General features: G+C 42.8%; 2 protein-coding genes across 4 annotated transcripts in view; one reads left to right on the forward strand and one right to left on the reverse strand.

Annotated features, from left to right (window-relative positions):
• Positions 1-288: 288 nt before the first annotated feature.
• LOC142090203 (calcium release-activated calcium channel protein 1) lies at positions 289-22,052 on the reverse strand. 2 transcript variants are annotated; one of them, XM_075167726.1, is made up of 2 exons: positions 22,010-22,052; positions 289-3,598 (listed from the first exon to the last, which is right to left on the reverse strand). In XM_075167726.1, exon 2 carries the CDS (start codon positions 3,590-3,592, stop codon positions 3,029-3,031), a length of 564 nt encoding a protein of 187 aa, XP_075023827.1. In that variant the 5' UTR covers positions 3,593-3,598; positions 22,010-22,052; the 3' UTR covers positions 289-3,028. The 2 variants fall into 2 exon arrangements, with proteins under 2 accessions (XP_075023827.1, XP_075023826.1); XM_075167725.1 differs by lacking the exon at positions 22,010-22,052 and adding an exon at positions 14,529-14,791.
• Positions 14,505-22,164, forward strand: part of KDM2B (lysine demethylase 2B) — a 128,369-nt gene continuing 120,709 nt past the window's right edge. Inside the window, exons 1-2 of one of the 2 annotated variants that reach the window (XM_075167717.1) lie at positions 14,505-14,591; positions 15,681-15,753. In XM_075167717.1, coding sequence (XP_075023818.1) covers positions 15,733-15,753 — 21 coding nt within the window. In that variant the 5' untranslated portion in view covers positions 14,505-14,591; positions 15,681-15,732. Of the gene's footprint in view, positions 14,592-15,680; positions 15,754-21,420; positions 21,666-22,164 lie in introns of those variants that run through there. The other variant, XM_075167718.1, reaches the window with a different exon arrangement.

The following is a 22,164-nucleotide window of genomic DNA, read 5'->3' on the forward strand; positions in this document are numbered from 1 at the left end:
ATAACCTAATTTTGTGCTTAAGCACTCAGAGAGAATAACAACAACACAACATGCTTAGTCCCAAGATTTAAGCAGTGCTGACAAGGAGGAAAAGCACGTCAAATATATTCTTTATACCTGCATGTGTGAACAGGAAATTTTATCTTCGTATTATGACTGAAATGAGTAACTGAATACGTTTAAGAGATCCTCAGAAATACACAGTTAGAATTAGCACAGTATAACTGAAGAGATAAGGGACATAAAGAAAACAAGCATATTTTAGGCCTCTAGATAACAAATAATCAGCAACAATTGAGTATATTTTATTTCGTTGAAGTATTTTATATCTAAATAAGTGATATACAATAACCAATGTTTAAAATGCTTGAGGTAAATGCATAATACCATTAGTATAAATATGGGATAAAAAACAAATTCTAAGTGCACTCTTAAATGTTTAGATCCATGTGTTTGGGTCTGGTTACTGCCTCTGGCACACAGTTACAAGACTGTGCCCAAGGTGTAACTTTAATGACCATTTCCACAGCTGGAAAATGAGAGAAACATACTCAGTATCACGGCTTAAAGTGCAGAAAATAGTCAGAAAAGCAGCTGTAATAACAGCACCATTAGCTCAGAACCTACCAGCTTGAGAAAGTTAAAAATAAGGTTGTTCCACTAGCTTCTAATTCTGTATTTCTTAAAAACAAAAAACCCCCACTCTTCTCTGTCACTTTGTAAAAGATCCACAAAATAGAGAGAAATTCAGCTACTTATCCAGGACAGCAAGTAATTTTACAACATAAACTTGGAAAATGTATTTTCTGGACTTCCATTCAAAATCATGATGTAACTTTTAAATACACAATTTACGGACAGAAGCGTAATTTTTAAGCCTGACAGCCCCCTTTCAACCATTTTCTCTAGTGTGAATGTTGAATCAGGTTTTCTTCCTTTACTGAGGGTTTTTAAGAGTCTTTTTTCCTCAAGACAGGACTAGGATTCCAGTAAAGGATGGGAAAATACATTTTGTGCCTAATACCAAGATTTCGTGTTTTGGAATGCTGCTTCATTAATGCCTTTACTAACAAAATCCTTCCCGTGCTCCATGAATGAGTAGTCACAATTCTCACCATCAGCAGATTTACATCAGTAATAGAGTATATTTGAAGCATAATGTAATGGCAGAGCTAGAGAAAATCCAGTTTAGCCTCTGTATGCCAGAAGGACTTGTGAAAACAGCAAGTAGAAAGCTGTTTTCTGCTTGTGAACCAAGAATGCTGCTGAAAAAAAAGCTCAGCAGATTTTTTACGGTTATTTTTCAGAAAAGAAACGCACCACGGGTAACCTTGTCAACACTTTCCACTGTGGTGGTGCTGACGTGAGAAATCTGTCCCGTTCACTTCATGAGGCTGCTTCAGTAGTAAACACACTCTGCCATCCTAACTCTGTAGACATCCTACAGTTTGTAAATATGTCGGGATAACCTGAGATGGAGGTTGGGTGTATGAGACCATGTTCAGCCCAGGCTCAGGCAGGTACAGCTCCACTGTATTGTCATGTTCACGCCTGCCTAACTTCAAATTCCCAGGTTTCTATTCCACAGCGTTAGCTATGGTAGGGAGGTCAAGTTTTGTCCCATTAGACTTGAAACCTGTCTCAGTTTCTGTTAAAAAAACAGCTTTTACCCATTAAAGCCCAAAGCTGCTCCATAGAAGAACTGCATTCCAAAAAATTCCACTTCTAGACATAGCTAGAATTACCGAAGCAGCCCAGGACAACTGCTGCAATCTTTCTTGGACAAACCTCTTATCTAAGACAAAATGGAAGTTTTTGCTTAAAGAGGAAATAAAGAAAAGACACAGTAGCCTCGCTGTCACAGACTTGTGTGTCTGAAAGTAAGCAGCAATATTAATTACAAATAACCTATTTTCATAAATAAATCTACATGGAGAAAAGTAGTCTTCCAGATCCTTTGGAAGCAAAAAATGTATAACAAGTTATTAAATACAACACTTCAGCAAGGAGAAGACTTCTTCTAAACAAGGAAGACCAAGGCATAGCTAATTACTTGGGAATCCAATGCAGAGAAAGCACCTTTTGCTGCTTGTATCTGAAGATTTATTAAAAATACTTTTTAATATAAAAGTACAAAATAATTACTACTTTGGCTTGGAAAAAAACACAGCAGTAGTTCTGATTTTCAAGCAAAAAAAAAATCCAGTGATAATTTCCATCTAGTTCCTTCTTTTTTAAAAAAAAAGATTCCTAAATGGGAAACAGGCAAATCTATCTCTCCAGATAATATGTGCCGGCTCATGAGAACTTTAAAACACTTATTGCTTTTATTTTCTTCCAAAGAAGAGTAGAGTAGAGTCTCAATCCTACTCATGTGGCCAAACCACATCGCAGTAAGATAGTCATGGGTGTTTAGCGAGTTATAAAATGTGTAACTGCCATGGGAAAAAGGCGCTGGAAAAATCAGTAAAGTAATAATTACTTGGCAGCAAAACATACTGGGGAAAGTGGTGGGAAAGCTTTCACTTCTACCATCTGTCAGGCTTTCTAGAGAGAACAGCACTAGCACTGAAACCAAGTGCTAATTGCTGCATATCCCAAGTAATTTGTATCATGCCATGCAATATGGATCGGACAAGCAGTATCTTCTAGTAAATGCCAACATCAAATAAAGAGAGAAAACAAAAAAGCTTCTCTATCCATCTCTAACAAATGTCCAAATTTACAATGTTATTTTCCATGTATTTATACAGGCACCATTCAGCATTAACAAGAAGCTATCTAGACAGTGCTCACAAGAGGAGGGATGCACGAGCAGTGCAAGCATACCCCACCATCCATTCCTTCACACATCAGATAGCCAAAATTTTATGAAAGGAACAATGTTTTTTTTTTCCTTTCTAAAGGGTTAGAACAACATTTATAATCTTTTTAAACGGTAATCAACAGTTCAACCAGTTCATCCACAGGGGAGTCAATATAACAAGGCAGAAGAAGAATAGTGGGTTTATTTTCTTTAAGTACAGGTTTACGCAAAATGGGTAACAGCTGAGGAGATAGTATCACCTCTGTGATCCAGCTGATCCTGGAGCCGTGCAAATTCAGCAAGTTCATTCAGTTCTTGAAATTGCCTGTCTGTTTTATGGCTCACCAGTGACCTATAGAAGTGGACTGCAAAGACAATGAAAATCAATCCAAAGGGAACCATAATAGACGTTGATGCAATGGCTGCTGCCTGTCCTGATGTGATGGTAGAACTGGAGTTGCTCTGGAGTGGATTATCAGTTTTCTTCTTTAAAGGAAGAAACTTCACCCAACACAGTAGCACTACCTCTGCAAGAAAGAGCAAAGTCCCAATGACAGTAGAAAAGGCCCACGCAAGCTCAATGTGCCGATGCATACGCTCATGAGGAGATTCCTTTACAGAGTTGAGATTATGCACATTGCTAACAGCCTCTATATTTGGAAGAATGCAGGTACTTATCATGAGTGCAAAAAGGTGAACTGCAACAAGGACAGTAGTACAGGCACTGAAGGCTATCAAGAGACCTGGAGGGTAGTCATGTTCTGCATCTAGCTGAACTTCTACCATAGCCACCTGAAAAGGAAAGAAGAGAGAGATGCAGTTACCTATGTTACACATTATTTGACTATAGATTATTTTAAGTTTAAGTCATGTTTCCAGAAGATCATGTGATCCAAACAAAGTAATAGTCTGCTTTTAAATTTCTCTTCATGTCAATCTGCACCCTTAGGTCTGAGCTATCAAGTAAAGGCCATCAGCAGACACAAAAGCTATTAACAGCACAATCACCGTGCCACCTCCAGCTCATCCCAACAAAACAGCTGAACTTCATGATCAACATACTTGGACTCTTAAAGTGAAACATTTCTTCTTTCCTGTATTATATGGTAGAGGCAGCTTTTGATCTTTCACTATAGATTATAAATTTTGCTGGCTATTAGGAAATGTTTTGTGTCCCATACATATGTAGAATGAATACGGTATGAAGTCTTTTGAAATATCTGTAACATGAAAACCTGCGAAGGCAGTGGACTGCCCATCACAGTCTTGGTGGTCCTTTCTCCTTGGATATTTGTTTTTAAGTTCTGAAGAACAGGAGCCTTTCATTAGAAAGATCACCTTTCCATAGGGCTCTCAGCTATATTCTTTCACTCAAGATAAGTATTTAAGCAGACTCTAGAACACAGATTCAAAGCATGAAAGTCTCCACAACATCCATGCCAGCCAAACAGGCCTGTTAGAGGCTGGAGGAAAGACAAACAATGGTCTCCCAGAAAAGATAATATAGAGTGCTCCCAGACATCACTAGCTATTCTGGAAGCTATGTCTAGCCTGATCTCTGGGCAAGCAGTGCTATCTCGTGAAGACGCTCCAAGGTCCAGTCCTCCACTACCATATGCAGCCATGCCCTTTTATAAACTTAGATCTCCAAGCATGCCTGTGCTTAAGGAGCAGAAATTAGCATTAAATAACAGCCATAGAAAACTCATAAACCCAGTTCAAATTTTTTTTTTATAAAGAAAATGAACTAGAATGCCTTTTAACAGTTTTTCAAACTCTCAGGTGGTTTTATGCATGTGCAATTGATGAGTGACATTAATCCCAGCAGCTCTCTTGAAAAATAGTCTTTCCTGATATATGTGCCTTTCAGACAAAGCACAGTTCCAAAGAGGGAATAATGCAACAATGTCTCTATGTTTAGTGCTCTTTTTCAAAGGATCTCATTAAATAGACAAAATATGTTTAAAATGCAGAGGAAAAAATATCTAACAGTAATCTTAATATAAACACATGTACACCATATAAGGAAGATGCGGAGGCTGCCATTCCGCACAGTTCAGACTGATCCACACCAGCCCTTTCTGCACCTTGGCTGCCCACTCTTGATCCTTCGTTGAAATGACTCAACTTGCTAGCCCAGCGAAAGCTAACCTGGTTAAGAAGTGGTGATCTTCTGCTAGCTTAGCAAGCTAAGCTGTTTCTGCAATGCCTCTGATGAACAACGAAGCTGGCACAGGCCCGTGTAACTGAAGAGCAAGCAGTTGTACCAGGACCTCAGACTCTTGGCAGCACTAAGCTATGAGCCTAGCTCTTCTGTAACATACCAGTTTGCTCTCAAAAAGACCATTAAACCAGTTCATACAACGCAGTGCCTGAAACAAATCAGCTAAACCGATACAGGTTTAGCCCATTACCACATGCCATGATTAATGGTTTAGACAGTACTCGGCCTATAGCATACATTTCAAACACCTCAATTCTCATCAAGCTGATATGAAGAAAATTTCATGAAGTGTGGGTAGTATGGATGCAGGGAGACATAGAAACTAGGACCCAAAGACAGCTGCAAAAACAGTAAGAACATTCAAACCTCACTATTTTGCAAGAGCTGAGCCAAGATACACCTAATCCAGGATCCCAATCTCTTACGCTCCCAGAACCAGCATGTTCCAGGACACCAGAACTCATAACTGCTAATACACCAAATATATTAAGCCAACCGAGGGTTCTGCTCAGACTTGTTTCAACAGGCATTCAAGGCCATTTGCCAATATTTTAATTCCTTTATTGAAAGCTTTTATCATCATAAGCCTAGCCACCCAGCCAACTAGCAAACAGTTTCCAAGTGTTACAAGAAACTCAACAAGAAATTATATTAATGCATATACAATTCTTGCTCGAAGATTTAAAAATACCATTTCTCAACCGTGGGAAACTTCACATTTGAGAGGATAAACATTTGGTCGTCGAGTCTCTCTTCTGCAGGATTGCTTGTTAAGTCCCAATGCACTCGTGGGATGTTGGGCTTCCTGTGTTTTTCACAGAACAATTGCAATCCTTCACCACCGAGGATTCATTTTCATACTTATCAGATTTTTTTCTTGTAAGTTTTCTGGTGTATGTCTAGACTCAAAACCATCCAGCATGGCAAGACATTTTAATCCTTTATCCTAGTACTTGTTATGTTAACATAACCATGACACTAAAGAGCTTCATAAGATAAGGCTTTATTTTCTTTTAAGAACTGATGTATTTAATTTGCCAAATATTGAAGACATTTTATATTTCCCATACTAATCAATGTCTCCATGTAATGATGATATCAAGTACCTGATTTTGAAGTTCAGTCAGACTCTTAATTCCAACATACCAGCTGTCCTGGAACTACTCTTCCCATTTCAGCAGAGCATCAAGAAGAAATCTTTTCTTCCTCTTCTTAGCCTAGCCTGAGCTAAAAAGAAATGCTAACTAATTACATTTAATCTAAATGTACCTATTTCTGATTTGACTATAATTATATGCATGATCAGAACAAAATCTTGCAAGAAACCAGCTTAATTTAAGCAGCATTCAGATACTCAAATAGCTCTGCGCCTCAAAAACCACTGTCAGAATCATAGGGACAACCAACTATTAAAAGGAGATGTCCAGACCAGGAATCCAAGTTTTCCTGGGTTAAAAAGACTTCACTTTAACATTGCTGTGTGTTTCCCTGAAAGAGTGACCCCAGGAGTACCTACAACCATCATACACTGATAGGATAGCTTAAACCCGAGTTCAAGCTACACAAGCAAGGCTTCAGTTTATATGGCTGACAAATATATTAACACAGACCTGCTTTGCACAGGAAGCTTGTTGGCTAGGTAGACCCTAAATCATCTCTCAGAAGAGTTTTCTGAAATCCAGCAAGGCTGTAGCTGTTACTTAAGACTTATCGCAATTTACTCCATGAGCAGGAAGAGTGTAACTTCCTTCAGCGCAAATCATACCATGCAATTACTTACTGTAATTCCAAGTGTACTCTCTCTATATGAATAATTGTGGGTAGCATCAACATCACTTGAAAGGTAGCCTAATTACTAGCCTTCTAAACGTGCAAAATAAGCTGGCAGCTGAGTAGCCATACACACTGCCAATTATTCCCAGTTTGGGATGCTAACAAGGTGTGAATAAGGCAGAAGCAGGGCAGTCGGCCATCCCAACCTTGAAGCCTCGTGTACACCTTCACACGGCTGACAGCTGCTGGAGGGAGGCCACGTACCACAAAGCACCAAGGGGAGGGCAAGCTCCCAAAGGAGACTCCTAGAAAAGACCAGGACATCCCACAGGTGGGTGCATGCCTGGGCCAGTTTCAGCATTTTTTCTCAACTCAGTCCCTCCCAGAGTAGTTTTCATGCCAGCACAGCCCTGACACTAAACACCAAGGGAGCCTGGCGTCAGGAATGACACTTGAAGTTGTTTAAGTCATACTTGGCTATCCTGCCAACAAACAATACAACGTCCTCTACATGGCTGGAACCAAAGGGAAGAGTACTAGCTGCATCAACTGCTGGGCCAGGAAAGATCCTACACCAAAGTGAGTAACAGAAATACTAAAAGGGAGACAATATCCGCCTGCTTTGAGGGAAAGCATCGCAATTTACCCGCTTGGGAGACTACAGTAGCTGGAAAAATACTTCTATTGACATTGAAGGGATCACAGCTTTATCGGCTCAGCCCTCCAAAGGATGAGTGTAAGAGACCCCCACTTTGAACATTCAGGGTATACTTACAAGACAGACATGTTAAGTGCAGCTTCACAACACACTGACAATTCTTTGCAGACTACAAGTTCTCCAGCAAGGGAGTTTGACCGACCAGTGACAAAATATGATAGAAGCTAGAGGGTATGTGCATAAGAAACAAAAGACACAGGAGAGTTTTTCATGGGTTCACAGACAGAACAGGAAAAAATTATGCTGAAGCTAACTAGCTGGACAGAGACACCCATAAGCAAAGAGAAACTGCATTAAGTTGCAGTTGTAACTGACCCTGGTGTTAGAAAGGAGGAGTGGGGGAAGCAAGAAAACACTTCTCTTTCCCATTCATTCAGGATGAATAGATACTTCAGAACTCGCTTCAAATGAAGAGTTTTGTGGAGGTTGTAGGATGCAGAATGCCTGAAGGATTTTAAAGTCTACTGAAGTTGATGGAATGCCTCCAGGGGGGCACAGCAAAGTGTCCCTGTGTTCACGCCTGGCAGAGTAACTCCAGCTTGACCCATAAGTGAAAAATCAGTTCATGTTTTCTGTCTCCTCAAACTCTCAAGGAAGCTAATTTGGGAACCCTTTCACTGTAAACTAGCAGAAAAACTGCCAACTCCTTTCAATTGCAAGTCTCTGTTCTTTACTTCCTGGGCCAAGTTTGAGCCAGGCACCTAAAAGAAAAAGCTCCATTTTTCATTACGAAGCCCCGTGCCTGTTTTCAAACAGCGATGCAAAGCATCAGAAGTTCTCCTCTCCTTTGCTCATGCTGTGATTTCAAAACATACAGATCGCAACTGCTCTTTTAAGGTAACGCTTGCAAAAACAAGGCACCAGTGAGCTCATCTGGTATGATCCAAATCCATACAAAGCCTGAACTCATATGTACATGCTCATGTTCCATGCAGGAGGATGTTTTCCTGCGTCCTCTATTAGGTTTCTACGCTGGCGTTCAGAAGACAGGCCCCTCAGGGCAGGAACTGTCACTGATGTCTGCACAGTATCCAATACATGTTTCAGCACCTTCTTTACCACTTTCAAAGCTTCTTTGAACACTTGCCACATGATTTCTACTGTGCAGCTACCATGCTGCAAGCATCCTGCCTTGCTGCATAATCATAGAATAACGTAGGGTGGAAGACACCTCAAGAGGTCATCTGGTCTAATCCCTGGCTCAAAGAAGAGCTAACTTTAACTTCAGATCATCCTACAGATATGACTGGCAGATTTACTACAGTACTTGACAAAGCTGTAAATCTGAAATACAGCTTCTTGACAGAATTAAAGGACTCTCGTGATGTTAGGATGCATGACTGGGGTTCTCATAAACCTAAAGAAGGTGGGCATTCAGATGCTTTCAAAGACAACTGAATTTGGGCTCACAATCATGTTAAGGCTTCCGACAGCCCTGGATTTCTGAGTCATGGCAGCCTGAATACTACTATATTGCAAGAAATTTAACAACTTGCACTCTAGAAGAATCTGCATTTCAATTTTGCTTAACATTTAAGGTCCTGAAATAAGTTCATTTCACTTACTTGTGTATAATGCTTCCATGTCTTATTAGAGCAGCTTAAAAGAAGCTCCTGCTTTTAAATGAAAATCAAAATCCTAAATGCTCTGAAGGTTTCTATCCATACAAGAGCACTTACACAATGCCTCTGACTAATATTTACTCCACCACTTCTCAAGAAGTGAGCTGTGATACACTAATAAAATAACTTTCACGGGCAATAACAATTAATATAAAGAACCAGTCACATACATAGCTGCAAATGAAGCTCATATTGCTACTGAAATGCAGGATAAGCAACTGTCCTGGTTTGTCACTTGTTCGTTTTTACCACAGCAATAGGATAGAAACTAATGACTTGCTTCAAATTTTAGCATTATTCCCCAGTTCTATAAGCTACTAGACAGTATGTTGGCTTTACTTAGATTGGTTTTAGTTCCAGCATAATGCAAGCTTCAAATTCAATTCCTGTTTTAAGATAGAGATTTCTGAAATAAGAAGTATCCAGGGAAAATAAAACATTACAGACAACAACCAGAAGGAAAACAAAAGGAAGAACTGTAGTAAGAGCCACCCACGTAGCAGGTCATATTGACACTCAAGACTTTTAACACACAAAAAAAGGTAACTGCTCTTTGTTATCACGTGTAACAGCAACAGCAGTGAACATTCACATATCTGAGAGCTTTCTGACTTAATCACAGGCTTACATCTTTTTCAGAATCAGTAGCCACTGCTGTAGAGAAAAGGAAATAAAATGCGTTATCTCAAATAAATCTGCATTATCTATGAGCTATTTATAGATTACTTCCTCTCCTCCCCTTCCCCGCAAAGATGACTCTGAGCTCTGGCTGGCAGGAATATAACACGGGCTGGAAGTCTGTGCTGTAACTGCCATACTATCTCTCATGGTATCAAACACCAGCATTAACACCCAGCTGTGAGTCACGATTGAGTTCAGCATGCCATGAATAGACAGTTTCAAAACGGACAGAGCCACAGCTAATTCAAACTCCTCGCCGCTTCTCCACTAAACGCCTGATTTTAGCTAAATACATTCTGTAACCAGGGGGCTGCAGTCAACAACTACTGACGGCCCTGCAATGGGACGGCTGTAGATTTGTCTCCCGTACCTCACAAGATGCCGTCTGACCAGCCTAGAACTCCAATCACAAGTACTGTCCTGTGCTTTGTATCTGACACATTCAGACAAGAATCACAGAGCAAGAAACCAATCGTATTAGAAGTTACTAGGCTTAAATACAGACAATCTCGTAGTGACCCATTTAATGGCATACTTCGAGAAACGCTGGCTCTTGGTGTAACCACATTCTTATTATGTCTACTGCTCATGCAGTTAGCTGCCGTGCGGACTGTAACAAGCAAAACCCCTTCAGAAAGGACATCAGCTTCAAACATCAGTCTTACTGAAGACACCAACCACCTCTTAATGAACACAAGTCTAGAATTATCTGCATACCCTTGAAAGATTGTTCTTGCTTCCTCTTCCCGGGCCACAACTACCACTCCTAAGTAGGAAACTGATTAAGAGGACAAGACAATTTTTATACAGTCTAGCATGTCAGGAATGGCTTAAAAGAAAGCTGTGTTGATCAAACATCACGGTTGCATTTTGTAAGGGTCCATCCACACAGCGAGAGGAGGATGCAAATCTTACCTGGAGAAGTGTATCAGTGCTACACCACCTTCACCTCGTTGGACCAATACACAAGAAGGCAAAACCGCACACAGTGATCGCTAAAATATTTTAATCAAATTAACCTATCTGCAGAAATATTTTTTTACCTCCACTTGTTGCAGCTAGGACTAGACTTGACTACATCTAGTTAGCCATACAGTTACATGTGCAAGTGACTCTTCATAGCACACGCTACTCTTAGCGGGAAAAAAACCTCCACATACACAGAAGTGGTTTCTCCAAGTCTTGAGGTTCACATCACAAGGTTATTTCAGTAACAAATTCCACCTTCCACCCCATTGCTTGTTTATGTGTGGGAAAGTTGAGAATGAGATGGGTGTCATAGTATCACTGGAAATGAGCACTCCTCTGGCTGTCTCCTCAGCTCCTGAGTTGGTCGGTCTCTGTTTTCCTGACAGTACTATGAACTCCCAGAGACAGAGGCACAGAGCTAGGCTCTCACAGAGTGTCTGCACCATTCATTAAGGGTTATAAACAACTCATAGAAAGACTCTGAGCCAGAATCAGTCACTGGAAATTAAAAAAGATAAGTCAAAATAATTATCTTCTTACTACTTTTATACAGAAGAGAATGTAAGCATCATTTATCCATTAGTCTAGAATCTTGACTCTGTGGATTATTATATGTTGCAGAATGGGGGGTGGAAGTCATACATCAATATCTGGAATATAACACAGAAGTGAGAAATACTCGATGCCTCCACTAGCACATGGAAGGAATCCTCCATTCTTTCATGGACTACACATACCCTACAATCTACAATTTATTTATTTACCTCTAACAATTTGAGGGATTGATACTATTTGCTGGCCCCATAAATTGGAAAAGTGTACTAAGTGCAATATTATAAGCTTCATAGATTTTCTCTTAGACATATGGCACTAGATGATAGAATCCGTGGAAACCTGCACGAAGTAAATGCTCAGGTTTACTTGTGGGAGCTTAGCTCTAACATGAGTTTGCAACCACCAGACCCTGCAACTGTTTCTGAAGCAAAACACAGTGGCAAATCATGATATGTAGCTCTAAAACAAAACTCATTGTAAAACAGGTTTTTAAATCAATCTTCTCCATAAAAGGATAGCGCTTCTGAGTTTGAAACCTGGCTGAGCATTTCATACTCTACACATCACTGACCCGGGCAATCTCTTGACTTTGGCATGCATCATTTAACTGGGGTATGTGTAACCAATCTTGAGGGAATAAATGCAAAATGGCTGCAGTTATACACAAAATGAGTCCAAAATAAAGGAACAGTTTAGTGGGGATAAACTTAGCTCATACTAGAGGATGCAAGTACTGTTTAATTAAAGAGCAAGGATCAATGGAGCTGGCATGGAAATGAGGACATTCCACTCCTGACAATTCCCATCAATTTGCTGGGTGGTCCTGCATGTGTCATTTAGGCTCTTTCTTCCTACTGTCGATAGGAACAATGACGCTTAGCTGCTTTAGACGTAAGCTTTAGATCCAAGACTAGATTGCACTTCAGCAGCATTTTGTTCAAGTATCAGGTGCCAAAGAATCTGCTGAATTTAGTAAACTGCACAGGTGTGACAGCAGAAAGAAGGTGCTCGTTTTCAAGGCAGAAGGACAACTTTAAAAGATAAGCAAAGTTATTAAAAATAAATCTAAAATACTTAAAAGTTAAGTCAGCTCTTCTGAAAATAGATTAGGATGTCTGAGCTACAGGACTATCTGTCATAGCAAAACCAATGAGGCTACAAGTTGATTTCCAGCGTGATCTTGTTAAAGGAAGAAAAAAGTGGAATTTTTTGAGACGGGTAACTTCTGGAAAATTAAGATACGATGAATGTTCACATGTAACATTCCTGGCAACTAGAGATTTGCTAATCGGAACGAAGTGGCTTTTTCTTGAAATACCCTAAACAACATAAATTCAAAAGCAGCAGTTTTCAACTGCAGGACACAGAACTCCTATAACTCTTCTAAAGAATCAAGAAAGAAGTAGAAGTAGTCTCACCTCATACATCCATGGGATTTTGAGAGTCCACATAGCATGTATTTCGAGAAAAGACAAAGGGATTTAAAAGATTAAGTATTATTTTAAAATAATAGTATTTTTATTAATGCAGATGCAACCTCCCTTAGATGAAAATTTGTAAAAACCAACAAACTACAGGGTTTTTTCCATGTTCTCTCAATGTAAAAGCCTGACTCAAGAAACCACCCCGACAAACTGCTCTGACACAGGAGAACAGGCGTACAATAAGGAAAACTCATTAGCAGCAGTGGAGTATGAGCTACCAGCCTGATGCACGTTACCCAAGGAGAACCAACTCAAATATGTGCTGCTGCACTAACACAGTCGCCTGTCAGTCAAATGACTAGCAGTCCACCACCACCCCTGAAGAGTTGTAGTCTGTTTTTAGCCATTGAAGGAGGACAGTGACATTTATTTGACCGTCAGAAGGCTGCTGCAGACCGGCTGCTATGTTTTCAAACAGCATCCTCTAATTAGAACAACGGCTCTTAAGGGGAATATATCTTACGGCTGAAAATACTCACCTTGTTAAAAACAGGGCAAAAATCAACACAAAACAGATCAGAGCTGTACAATTCTGTATTTACAACTATGAAGCACATTTAACACGGATGAATAAAAGGGCTGACTGCAGAGTTAGAGGACCAGACATATGATGAAGCTTGTAAGTTACCATATTTCAGTCTATACACAGCTTTCGTTTGAGATAATTAGGATTACTGGACTATGTTTCTATACCAAACCCGAAAGCAAAAAACATACTAACAAAAAAGACGTTTCCAAAACATGCACAAAACTCCAAACTAAGCAACACCCAAGATTTCCTTAAAAAAAAAAAAATTAGACACCTCGCAAATGCAGATGACTAATGATGGATGTAACGAGTCGAGGAGACACGCCAACTTTTAATCAGTTGTTTTTCTTAATTTTTGTAAAAATAGCTCAAGTTCAACACCTGCCTTTGCATCCGTTTGCACAACATGTGCGGCCGTGGCCTGGGAAGAAGAGCGGGAGTGCGAAGGACCACAACCTTGGAAGAGCTGTGCGTGGGACTTTCTGTGCGCAGCCCACCGGGCTCTTGACACCAGAGCGCGGAGCGAAGTGAAACACTGAAAAAAACCCCATGCTAACCTCCACATTTACAGCACCCTACGGTGTTTCCTATGAGAGCAAGCGGGAGGAACGTCCCGCCATGTGTGATTTTTGGCATTCCGAGCATCCTCCGCAGGAAAAATGAGCAACGAGCAAAAAAATCCTGCAGGAGGTATCGGAGCTATTTGACGGAGATATAAGCCGTGAGGCAGCTTGTGGCATGACAGCTCTCCACAGAGAACAAGCTACCGATGCGACCCGCCGGGCTCCACCAGCCCCCATCCCGCTGCTCCTGGGGCGACCCCCCGCGCCGCCTCCTCCTTCGGCCCTGCCGCCGCCCGGGTGCGCTGACCCCGGCTGCCCGGAGGGCTGGAGGCCAGGGCGGGCCAGGCGCTCTGGGGAAGAGGCACCAGGGCCCGCCCCGCTTCCCGCCGCCCCGAGGTGCCACACGCCGCCTCAGGGGTTGCGCTCGTCCCCATCCCCCCGCCCCGCCCCGCTGCAGCCACCAGCCTGAGAGGAGGCAGCGAGTTCCGCGGTCAGAAAAAGGAGAAGCGGCGGCACGGCTCCCGCACCCGGCTCCCTGCTGCCGGGGAGGCCGCGGGCTGCCTGCCAGAGCCCCCTTGCCCGCCGGGCGAGACCGGCCGCTCACCATGGCGAAACCGGAGAGCAGCGCGGAGGTGCGGCTGGAGGCTTTCAGCTTGGCGCGGCTCAGGTAGAGCTTCCGCCAGGACAGCGCCTGCATCGAGTGCTCGTTCAGGCTCATGGGCTCCGGGCGGCGGGCGGAGGAACGGAACGGAGCGGGAAGCACACGGCGGCAACGGCGGCTCCTTCCGGCGGCAGAGCGAGGGCACCAGCTGCGCTAACACCCCATGGCGCCCGGCGGCGGCTCCTGCCGGTGCTGGGGCCGCGCCTGCCGCCGCGGCGCTGCGAGCCTGCGCGCCGCCGCCTGCCGGGCACGGCACCGCCCCGCCGCCGCCTCATTGGGCGGCCCGGCCCGGCCTGGCCCCCAGCCTCGCTCCTCCCCGGCCGCTTCCCGGCAGCCCCCGAGGGAGCCTGAGGGCGGGCGGGCGTCGTGCCCCAGAGGCCGCTTCCCGCCGCCGCTGTTGGTGAGGGGGGCCTGCGCGCTGAGGGGGGCGCGGCCTCCTCGCTGCCGCCCGTCGGGAGCCGTGAGCGGGGCCTGCCCCTGAGGGAGGCGCGAGCCCGCCGCCCCCTCAGCGGGTCTGTGGAGGGCGAACCCCCGCAGCAAGGCCCGGCTGGAGCCCGGGGCGCGGCCTCCGGGTGGCTGCGGCAGCGGGGCGGGTGAGCGGTCTCAGGTCGGAGCGTAGGTGACGGGAATCTGTAGCTTCTCAGTCGGTTTTGCACACCTCCGCCCGGCGGTGGGTGCCCCTCCGCTCGGGGCAGAAAGGGATGGGGTGTCCCACTGCTCCGTCCCCACTCCTCGCAGCCTTCCCTCAAAACACCACCACAAAGCCATTTCGCAACTACTTCCTTCATTAGCCTCCCCTCCTAAAAAGCTTAAACATTTAATCTACAGCTGTCCTGTGGATCTAAACCAGTCCGAGCACCCACCCTGCCTTCCAATTAAAATTGATACACCTAACCGCTTGTCACATAGTTAAGGTTTTCATAACCATTTTGTACGCCCAAAGCTCCTGATAAACTCGTTTATCAGCAAGCAGTTGATAAAGTCGATTAAGCAGAACATTTCAACAGATACGTATGCCAGTGTTGAAAGATTTTTTTTATTGCCACGTTCATGCAAACCCTTTAAACCATAATTTATTTTTTCTGTGTTTTACAGAGGGGAAAATGAGGCATGTAGCAGAACTCCATAGCAAATACATGGCACAGTTATGAAGATGATTTCTGAAAAGGTGAGACTTAATATAGTGCTTGTGCCACGTCAAACTTGTGGGTCTGGAGAATTAAGGGACGTGTAAGAAACAAACCTGTTGCTATCAATTCCTAGTAAGAAAAATACGATTTTAACAATAGAAATAATACTGGACAAGGATAGTTTTACTATTTACAGGCACGTGGATGCTCCCATGTGAGCTGAATCATTGCAATGCTAGTTCCATTAGAAATCAAAAGCACTGGTGATTTTCTATTTCAATTTTCTATTGAAATTTTTCATCTCATTAACAAGTAGGAAAAATGCGGCACATTGTCTTTAACATTTGTGCTTTGTTCTTCTCTTCACACCTTTCTCTGATTTGCAAGGCCATTCATTTACTTATGCACAGTAAAGGTGATGACAATCTAAACCAAGATAGGTCACTTAATGCTTTTCATTTACATGGCATTCTTTTAAAAAAGACATAGTTGAAGCTTCCAAGAAAAAAAATCTTAACGATTTGAAGTCTTCAGAGGCATTCCCTGAAACTACCGTTTCTTACCACGAAGATTTGATCTCATTCCCTTCTCAGGAAATAAATGGAGTCATCATCTTGTTTTAAACAACTTTTGGTTAGATTTTTATCTGCAGGGGCATTAAAACACCCCTGTAGAAGAATGAGTTTGACTTACAGTCTTTCCATAGAAGCCTTTGGTGTTGTATAAATGACTCCATGGAGTGTTTGCCACCTTCTTTCTCTTTTATGGGTGACAGTAGTACTGTATAGGATCCATCTGAGTGAAAGTCCAGCATAATTTAGCTTTATAAAATACTACTCTTTGTTCAGTGTGCTTTAATTCTTAAAAAAAAATCCCAGAAGACCTCATCACCACAATCAGCATTTTCTGTGTCTCCCACTGATGCCTTAGGCTAAGTCTGAGCACCGCATTGCAAAGCAATGAGTAACAGCCATATTGTGATTTCATTACCACATTTTACTTGGGAGATATGGTAACCATCAAAAAAGAGTCATGTAAAATTTCCTCCACATCTCAAGCAAACATTTAAGTCTCTGCCATTTAGTTCCTGTGGAATCATACATTTAAAAATATTTTGCATTGCTGCTCATAAGCTATGAAAAATGTTTATGTACATGTACATAACCAAGATTGTTCACTACTTCTTCTCGTTTCTGTGCAAAATTACAGTTGAACTGTAACATCATGGGTGAGTACTACTGCACAAATAATACCTGGGTCTTGACCTGTTCCCTAAAATCAGATTTCTCTAAAAAAAAACCTGCAAGAGACATACAGCTGAGAAGGACTTCAAGTGTCTTTCTAAATAATTGTATTAAAATAGACTCTTTGAACTCACTGTTTCTCTATTCTTCTGTCCATCACTCCTATTCCTGTTTATCAGGAAGAGCTTTGAAAGATATAACAATATTGCACACTGATGTACTGTTGAGTTCATATTTCATTCAAGGAAACAATACGGAAAAGGATCTACCGAATCAGTAAAGACATCTGATCTCATCCCATCCACTTTTCCAAACCAAACCCATGCGTTATTTTAAGCTTCCAAGCCCCAGCATTGTAGCTTTGAAATAAGCATAATTTTCTTTCCTATCAGAAATAAAAAATCAGTTTGTTAAATAGGAGAACATAAATTAAGGACCAAGCTGCCTTCTGCAACTAAAACAGGACTGTACCCTTTTTCCCCTTTATGCTCCATTTTACAGCTCCATTCTGAGGTACAAACTAAACAGGATAAATTCTTTTATTTCCAACTCTAATTACTCATTATTACACACCTCTATACTGCCACTCTAGAGTTAGCTGAAACAAAAAGAGTCAGTCATGCCTAATTAACTCTTAGAAATGCTTCAGGGAGTTCTGAAATCATGCTGGAGTTCAAAGCTGTGATTTGATGTTACCTCTGATCGGTGCAATTGCAGAGGGCCACCAAAAGGGTGTAGTCCTGTACTCTTCCTTCATCTCACCCCACTCTCCTCTCCATCCTGTAGATTACACCCATCAAATGGCTACAGAGCTTCAGTGAATTGACCTAGTGAAAAAAAAAATTTTATTTTTCTTAATGTGCGAGTTTTCTGCTGGATCAGCTCACTGAACTGACTTACCCTGTGGCTGCATGAACGCTAGACCTAATGCAGGAGAAATGAGGGACATACATGCAAGAGCAAGGAACTGGCTCTTTCAGCAGCAGGCTGTTATTACCCCTAATTAGAGGTAATGTCAACCCATTCTTTGGATCATTTATGCATGAACACAATCGGAGCAGATGGCAAAAATCCAAGTTTTGTTCCAGAAAGCCCTGAGAAATCTGTACACTGTCACAAGGATACTCATAATTTTTTTCTGCTAAAAATGTACTTCTGTATTTTCTGTAGGAGGACTGAATAAGAATAGGTCCGTTGAGTACCACATGATTAATGTGATACGGTACTGAGCATGCAAAGGTGCTATCCTCTGCATAGCAGTTTTTCTTAAACATATTTCCAGCTTCACATGCAAATCATCACTTCCATTTGTTCCCGTTACTGTACCAAAACCAAATCAGGTTACCACAAAATGGAAATTATGCATTAAAAACAACACATTAGAAGTGGCAGTTGCAAAAGGCAAATAAAGGTTTGTCAGCAGACCCAAGCAGCGAGGAGGTTAAGGCAAGTGTCTCTGCAAATCTCATCTAAAGTAGAGCTTAAAGTTTAGGTGGTGGAATTTCTGCAGAGGAAAGATTTTGATCCGTCATGTCTAGAAAAACTGTATAATCATTTTTAGCTTCCTTCATAAAACAATGAAATGGTTAAATATCTAGTCTTCCATCTTAACCCAAAGTAATGTACAGAATGGTAGGTCTTATGTGATGAAAGATATTTTTAAAAATCTTTAAAAGATTATTTCAGTCCATTCTATCGAATGGGAAATAACTGTGTATGAAAGCTCAGCAGGGGTGAAATTAACCCATTTCTTCATACAGTCTTCCCAATCACAGCACTATAGTTCTTATTTTAGCATGAGCCCTGCAGTAGAAGTTTAATTAAATCACAGCTCCTAGTTTCAAGCTAATAAGGTCAGGATCCAGCACACTGTCATGATTAGATCTTAAATAATTTAAGTTACATTAACATCCAGCAAAAGTTTTTTGGTTTGTTTTTTTTTTTTTGATACTGTTCAGACTAGCCCCTTTCTCAATAATCACCACTCCCTTTTCACGGTATTAATACCTAAAGTATTTTTTCCCGTATTTTTGACTGTGAAGAAACCCAGCCTTGCGGCAGCCCTGGGCTGTCCCATACCAAACGCTGCCTGACGGGGCCCAGCTCCAGGCACTGCTGGAAACCTGCGGCATGACCTGCTCAGGGGGGAAACGAGCCCTAACCCTCATCTGCCAGCACTTAACCTGTGTCCTGAAGCACGCGGGTTTAATATTGCTTCTAAATGTTTTTATCCTATCTAATGCAGCTGTGGATATTCTCATCATCCACATCCTACCGCTCCCAATTTTTTTTTCCAGTTCTTTTGAGACAAGTTTTTTGTTATTAATACACTAATTACAGTATTATTTCAATGGTAAAATTAATTGTAGTTCAATAAGAATAATTTCTGTCTTAAAACAAGGTTAAAAACGTGTTTTCTATTTTTGGAGATTTACAGATTAAAATTGTGGTATTTCTGAAACATTTATTTCCATACTTCAATAATGTGCTCTGGTGTTTCTAGGTGTATGCGATTAATGCAGTCTTTGGTGGGTTTGCTTGATACACCAAGAGTCTCAGATTGTTCATGTCCAAAAAAAAAAAAGATTTTGAAAAATGAGTTGATTTTCTTTTATGTCTCTGTTCTGTCTTTTTTGGTGGACTTTTGTAGAATGGATGGATTATGTGGTTTTTGTCTGATGATTCTCTAGGAACATCCATTTATCTTGTACAAGTACTCTGCCCTCAATCCTACAGATGTACACATGCATTTAATTTTAAGATTGAGTAATCTTGGCTGAAAGGTCAACATATGCATACGTCTTCTCGGGATTATGGATTAATAATGCAGTCGCTGTAATAGACATCTGGAATCCACACTTCAATATATATAGCCTATACAACACTTCTATATGATAATAAAGTTCAATCATCTGCAAATAGGGAGATGTTAGAGAAAGATTACATGATTTTTCAAGATTCTGCAAACAGTTACTGGCAGATGCAGAAGGAGCAGCTCACTGCCTTAAATCCTAAATTAGAACTCTATCCTCTCCTGCCTTTATCCACATGTCATGATTCATTAAAATATGGATCTTCCCAAAGAGGTGACCGGCAAGGCCTGCAAAGTTGAATTTTAATGTGTTTTATCTTTTGCATAATATTTAATACGTTTCATATAGTACCTACAATGGGATTGGTTAGGTATGCAAAGGGTAACTGCATGCTATGTGAGTATGTTTCTGCTGGTAAAAGCAGACAGTAATAGTAAAGAAAAATGCCCTATCTTAAGAAAAGTTTCAGTCTCCGTTTAACTGATCTGAGAATAAAAGCCATGGAAAGACAGTTTGAAATTTACTTCTGAGATTTGTACTGGTTAGATCAGAGCACTCCCAATTTTTGCTGGCCCAGGAGAGAAAACAGTGAACAAGTACCGTACTGAAGGTAGAAACACGTTTATTCTCAATGTCCATCTCAAAAAACTTGCAAAAGCAAACCAGAGGAGCACTGTCAAAGCCATCAGCCCCCGGACCCGGGGTTTAGGTACTCTTTGATGTTCCCTTTCTTGGGGGTGTGTGGAGGGGGGGTAAAGAATGTCACTTCAGAGATGAGCCACGCTTTGGAACCTGGAGGCTGTTCAAAACCTGCACTCTGACCCTGCTATTGCAATCAGATGGTCTCAATATTTGCTGAGCATCAATTTAGAGTAGATGTGAATTGGTGTTCTAGAAATGAGACCCTCTCGTAGTCTTAGGGACCCGCAGTATCGCTATACTTACGTTTTTTTGTATCAGCAGCTACTTTATACGATTGTGACCTACTTTTTCATGCGATTTCTAACTACCTGTTGTACATCCATATTACAAAGGCAATTTTGCTTTATTTAACACAGAATAATACATTATATTATCTTAGAACCTGTTCGCACAAGACAAACGTAGGTGCAGATCTTGGAGCATTTTATGTGTGTGCCGTCGGTCGGGCTCCTTGCCGAACTACTTGCTGCACGTGTAACAGAGGAACACAGCGGAGCCAAGTGTATGTAAAGCGGGATGCTTAACTAAGCACAGTAATTAACCGCAAGTCCATGTATTATACGATTATTGCTAAGTTAATTCGCCACTCTTTAGAGGAGCCCTCCAAAACTGCGCCCGGGTTTAAAACGGGAGGGTGGGCAGCCGGCGCTGAACCGAATCCCCCCGTGTAAGCGGAGCCGCTCAACTTTTAGTGCAGGTCCCGCTCGGTCGCGGCTAGCACCCACGCAGGGACCGTCCGCGCCTTTGTGGTGCCACCCCCCACCCCCCCCGCGGGGCGCCTGCGTGCCGCGCCCGCTGCGCACTCGTGACCCACCACCGCGGCGGCGGGGCCGGCGGCCAGCCCAGCGCCGGTACCGCGCCGCTGCCCCCGGACACCCCCCCCCCGCCCGCCCCACCACTGTTTACGTTCCGGGCACTGCGACGCCTGCGCCCCCGCTCCACACGCAGTGCCTGAAAATGGTTCCTTAGGACTTTGCAAAACGCAGCGCCGCCGCCCCCCTCCCCTTCCCTCCCCCTCCCCCCCAAAAAAAAAGTGCTGGTGCAAAATTGCAAAACTTTAGAGAGACCTGGATGGCTTTTGTTTTTCCTCCTCCCCATTTGGGCCAAAAATGCAGGACAGGAACTGTTGACAATTAAGTGATGAAACTCTCCAAAAAAATGGAGGCAGAGAAAGACTCTGGAAGAAGATTGGTGTGTAGCTGGCTTCTGTCTATTTCCTATTTGTGCCTTTTAATTGATTTTGCTTAATTGTTTGCAAAGGGAGAAATGCATGTAAAACGTAGGCAGCAGAGCGACTTAGTTTGCAAGAGAGCAGCTTAGACACTGGGGAAGGGGGTGGAATTTAACCGAGGGGAAGGAGAGGGTGGGACGATAATATGGAATTTTTTTTTCTCCTGCGGGTAAGGGTTTGTGCTGATCCACCGCGCGTGTGTGCAGGGCGGATTTGCAGGGAGAGATCTGCCGGGAGAGGGGCAGAGCCGCCGGAGGCAGCTGGTGCAGCGGGCTCCCCCCACCCCTCCACCGGGGGAACCTACCTTTGTGCGCGGCCGGCCGGCCGCCAGTCCCCCGCTACCGGCGACGTGCGGCCGGGCAGCGCCGCGGGGCCCCGCCGCCTCCAGCCGCGGCTCCGCCGCAACTTCCCCGGGGGAGCGGCACCGGCCTCCGCCGGGCCTAGCTCCCCCCCCCCCCC

This window comes from Calonectris borealis, chromosome 18 (assembly GCF_964195595.1).
Source record: "Calonectris borealis chromosome 18, bCalBor7.hap1.2, whole genome shotgun sequence".
NCBI classification, from domain to species: Eukaryota; Metazoa; Chordata; class Aves; order Procellariiformes; family Procellariidae; genus Calonectris; species Calonectris borealis.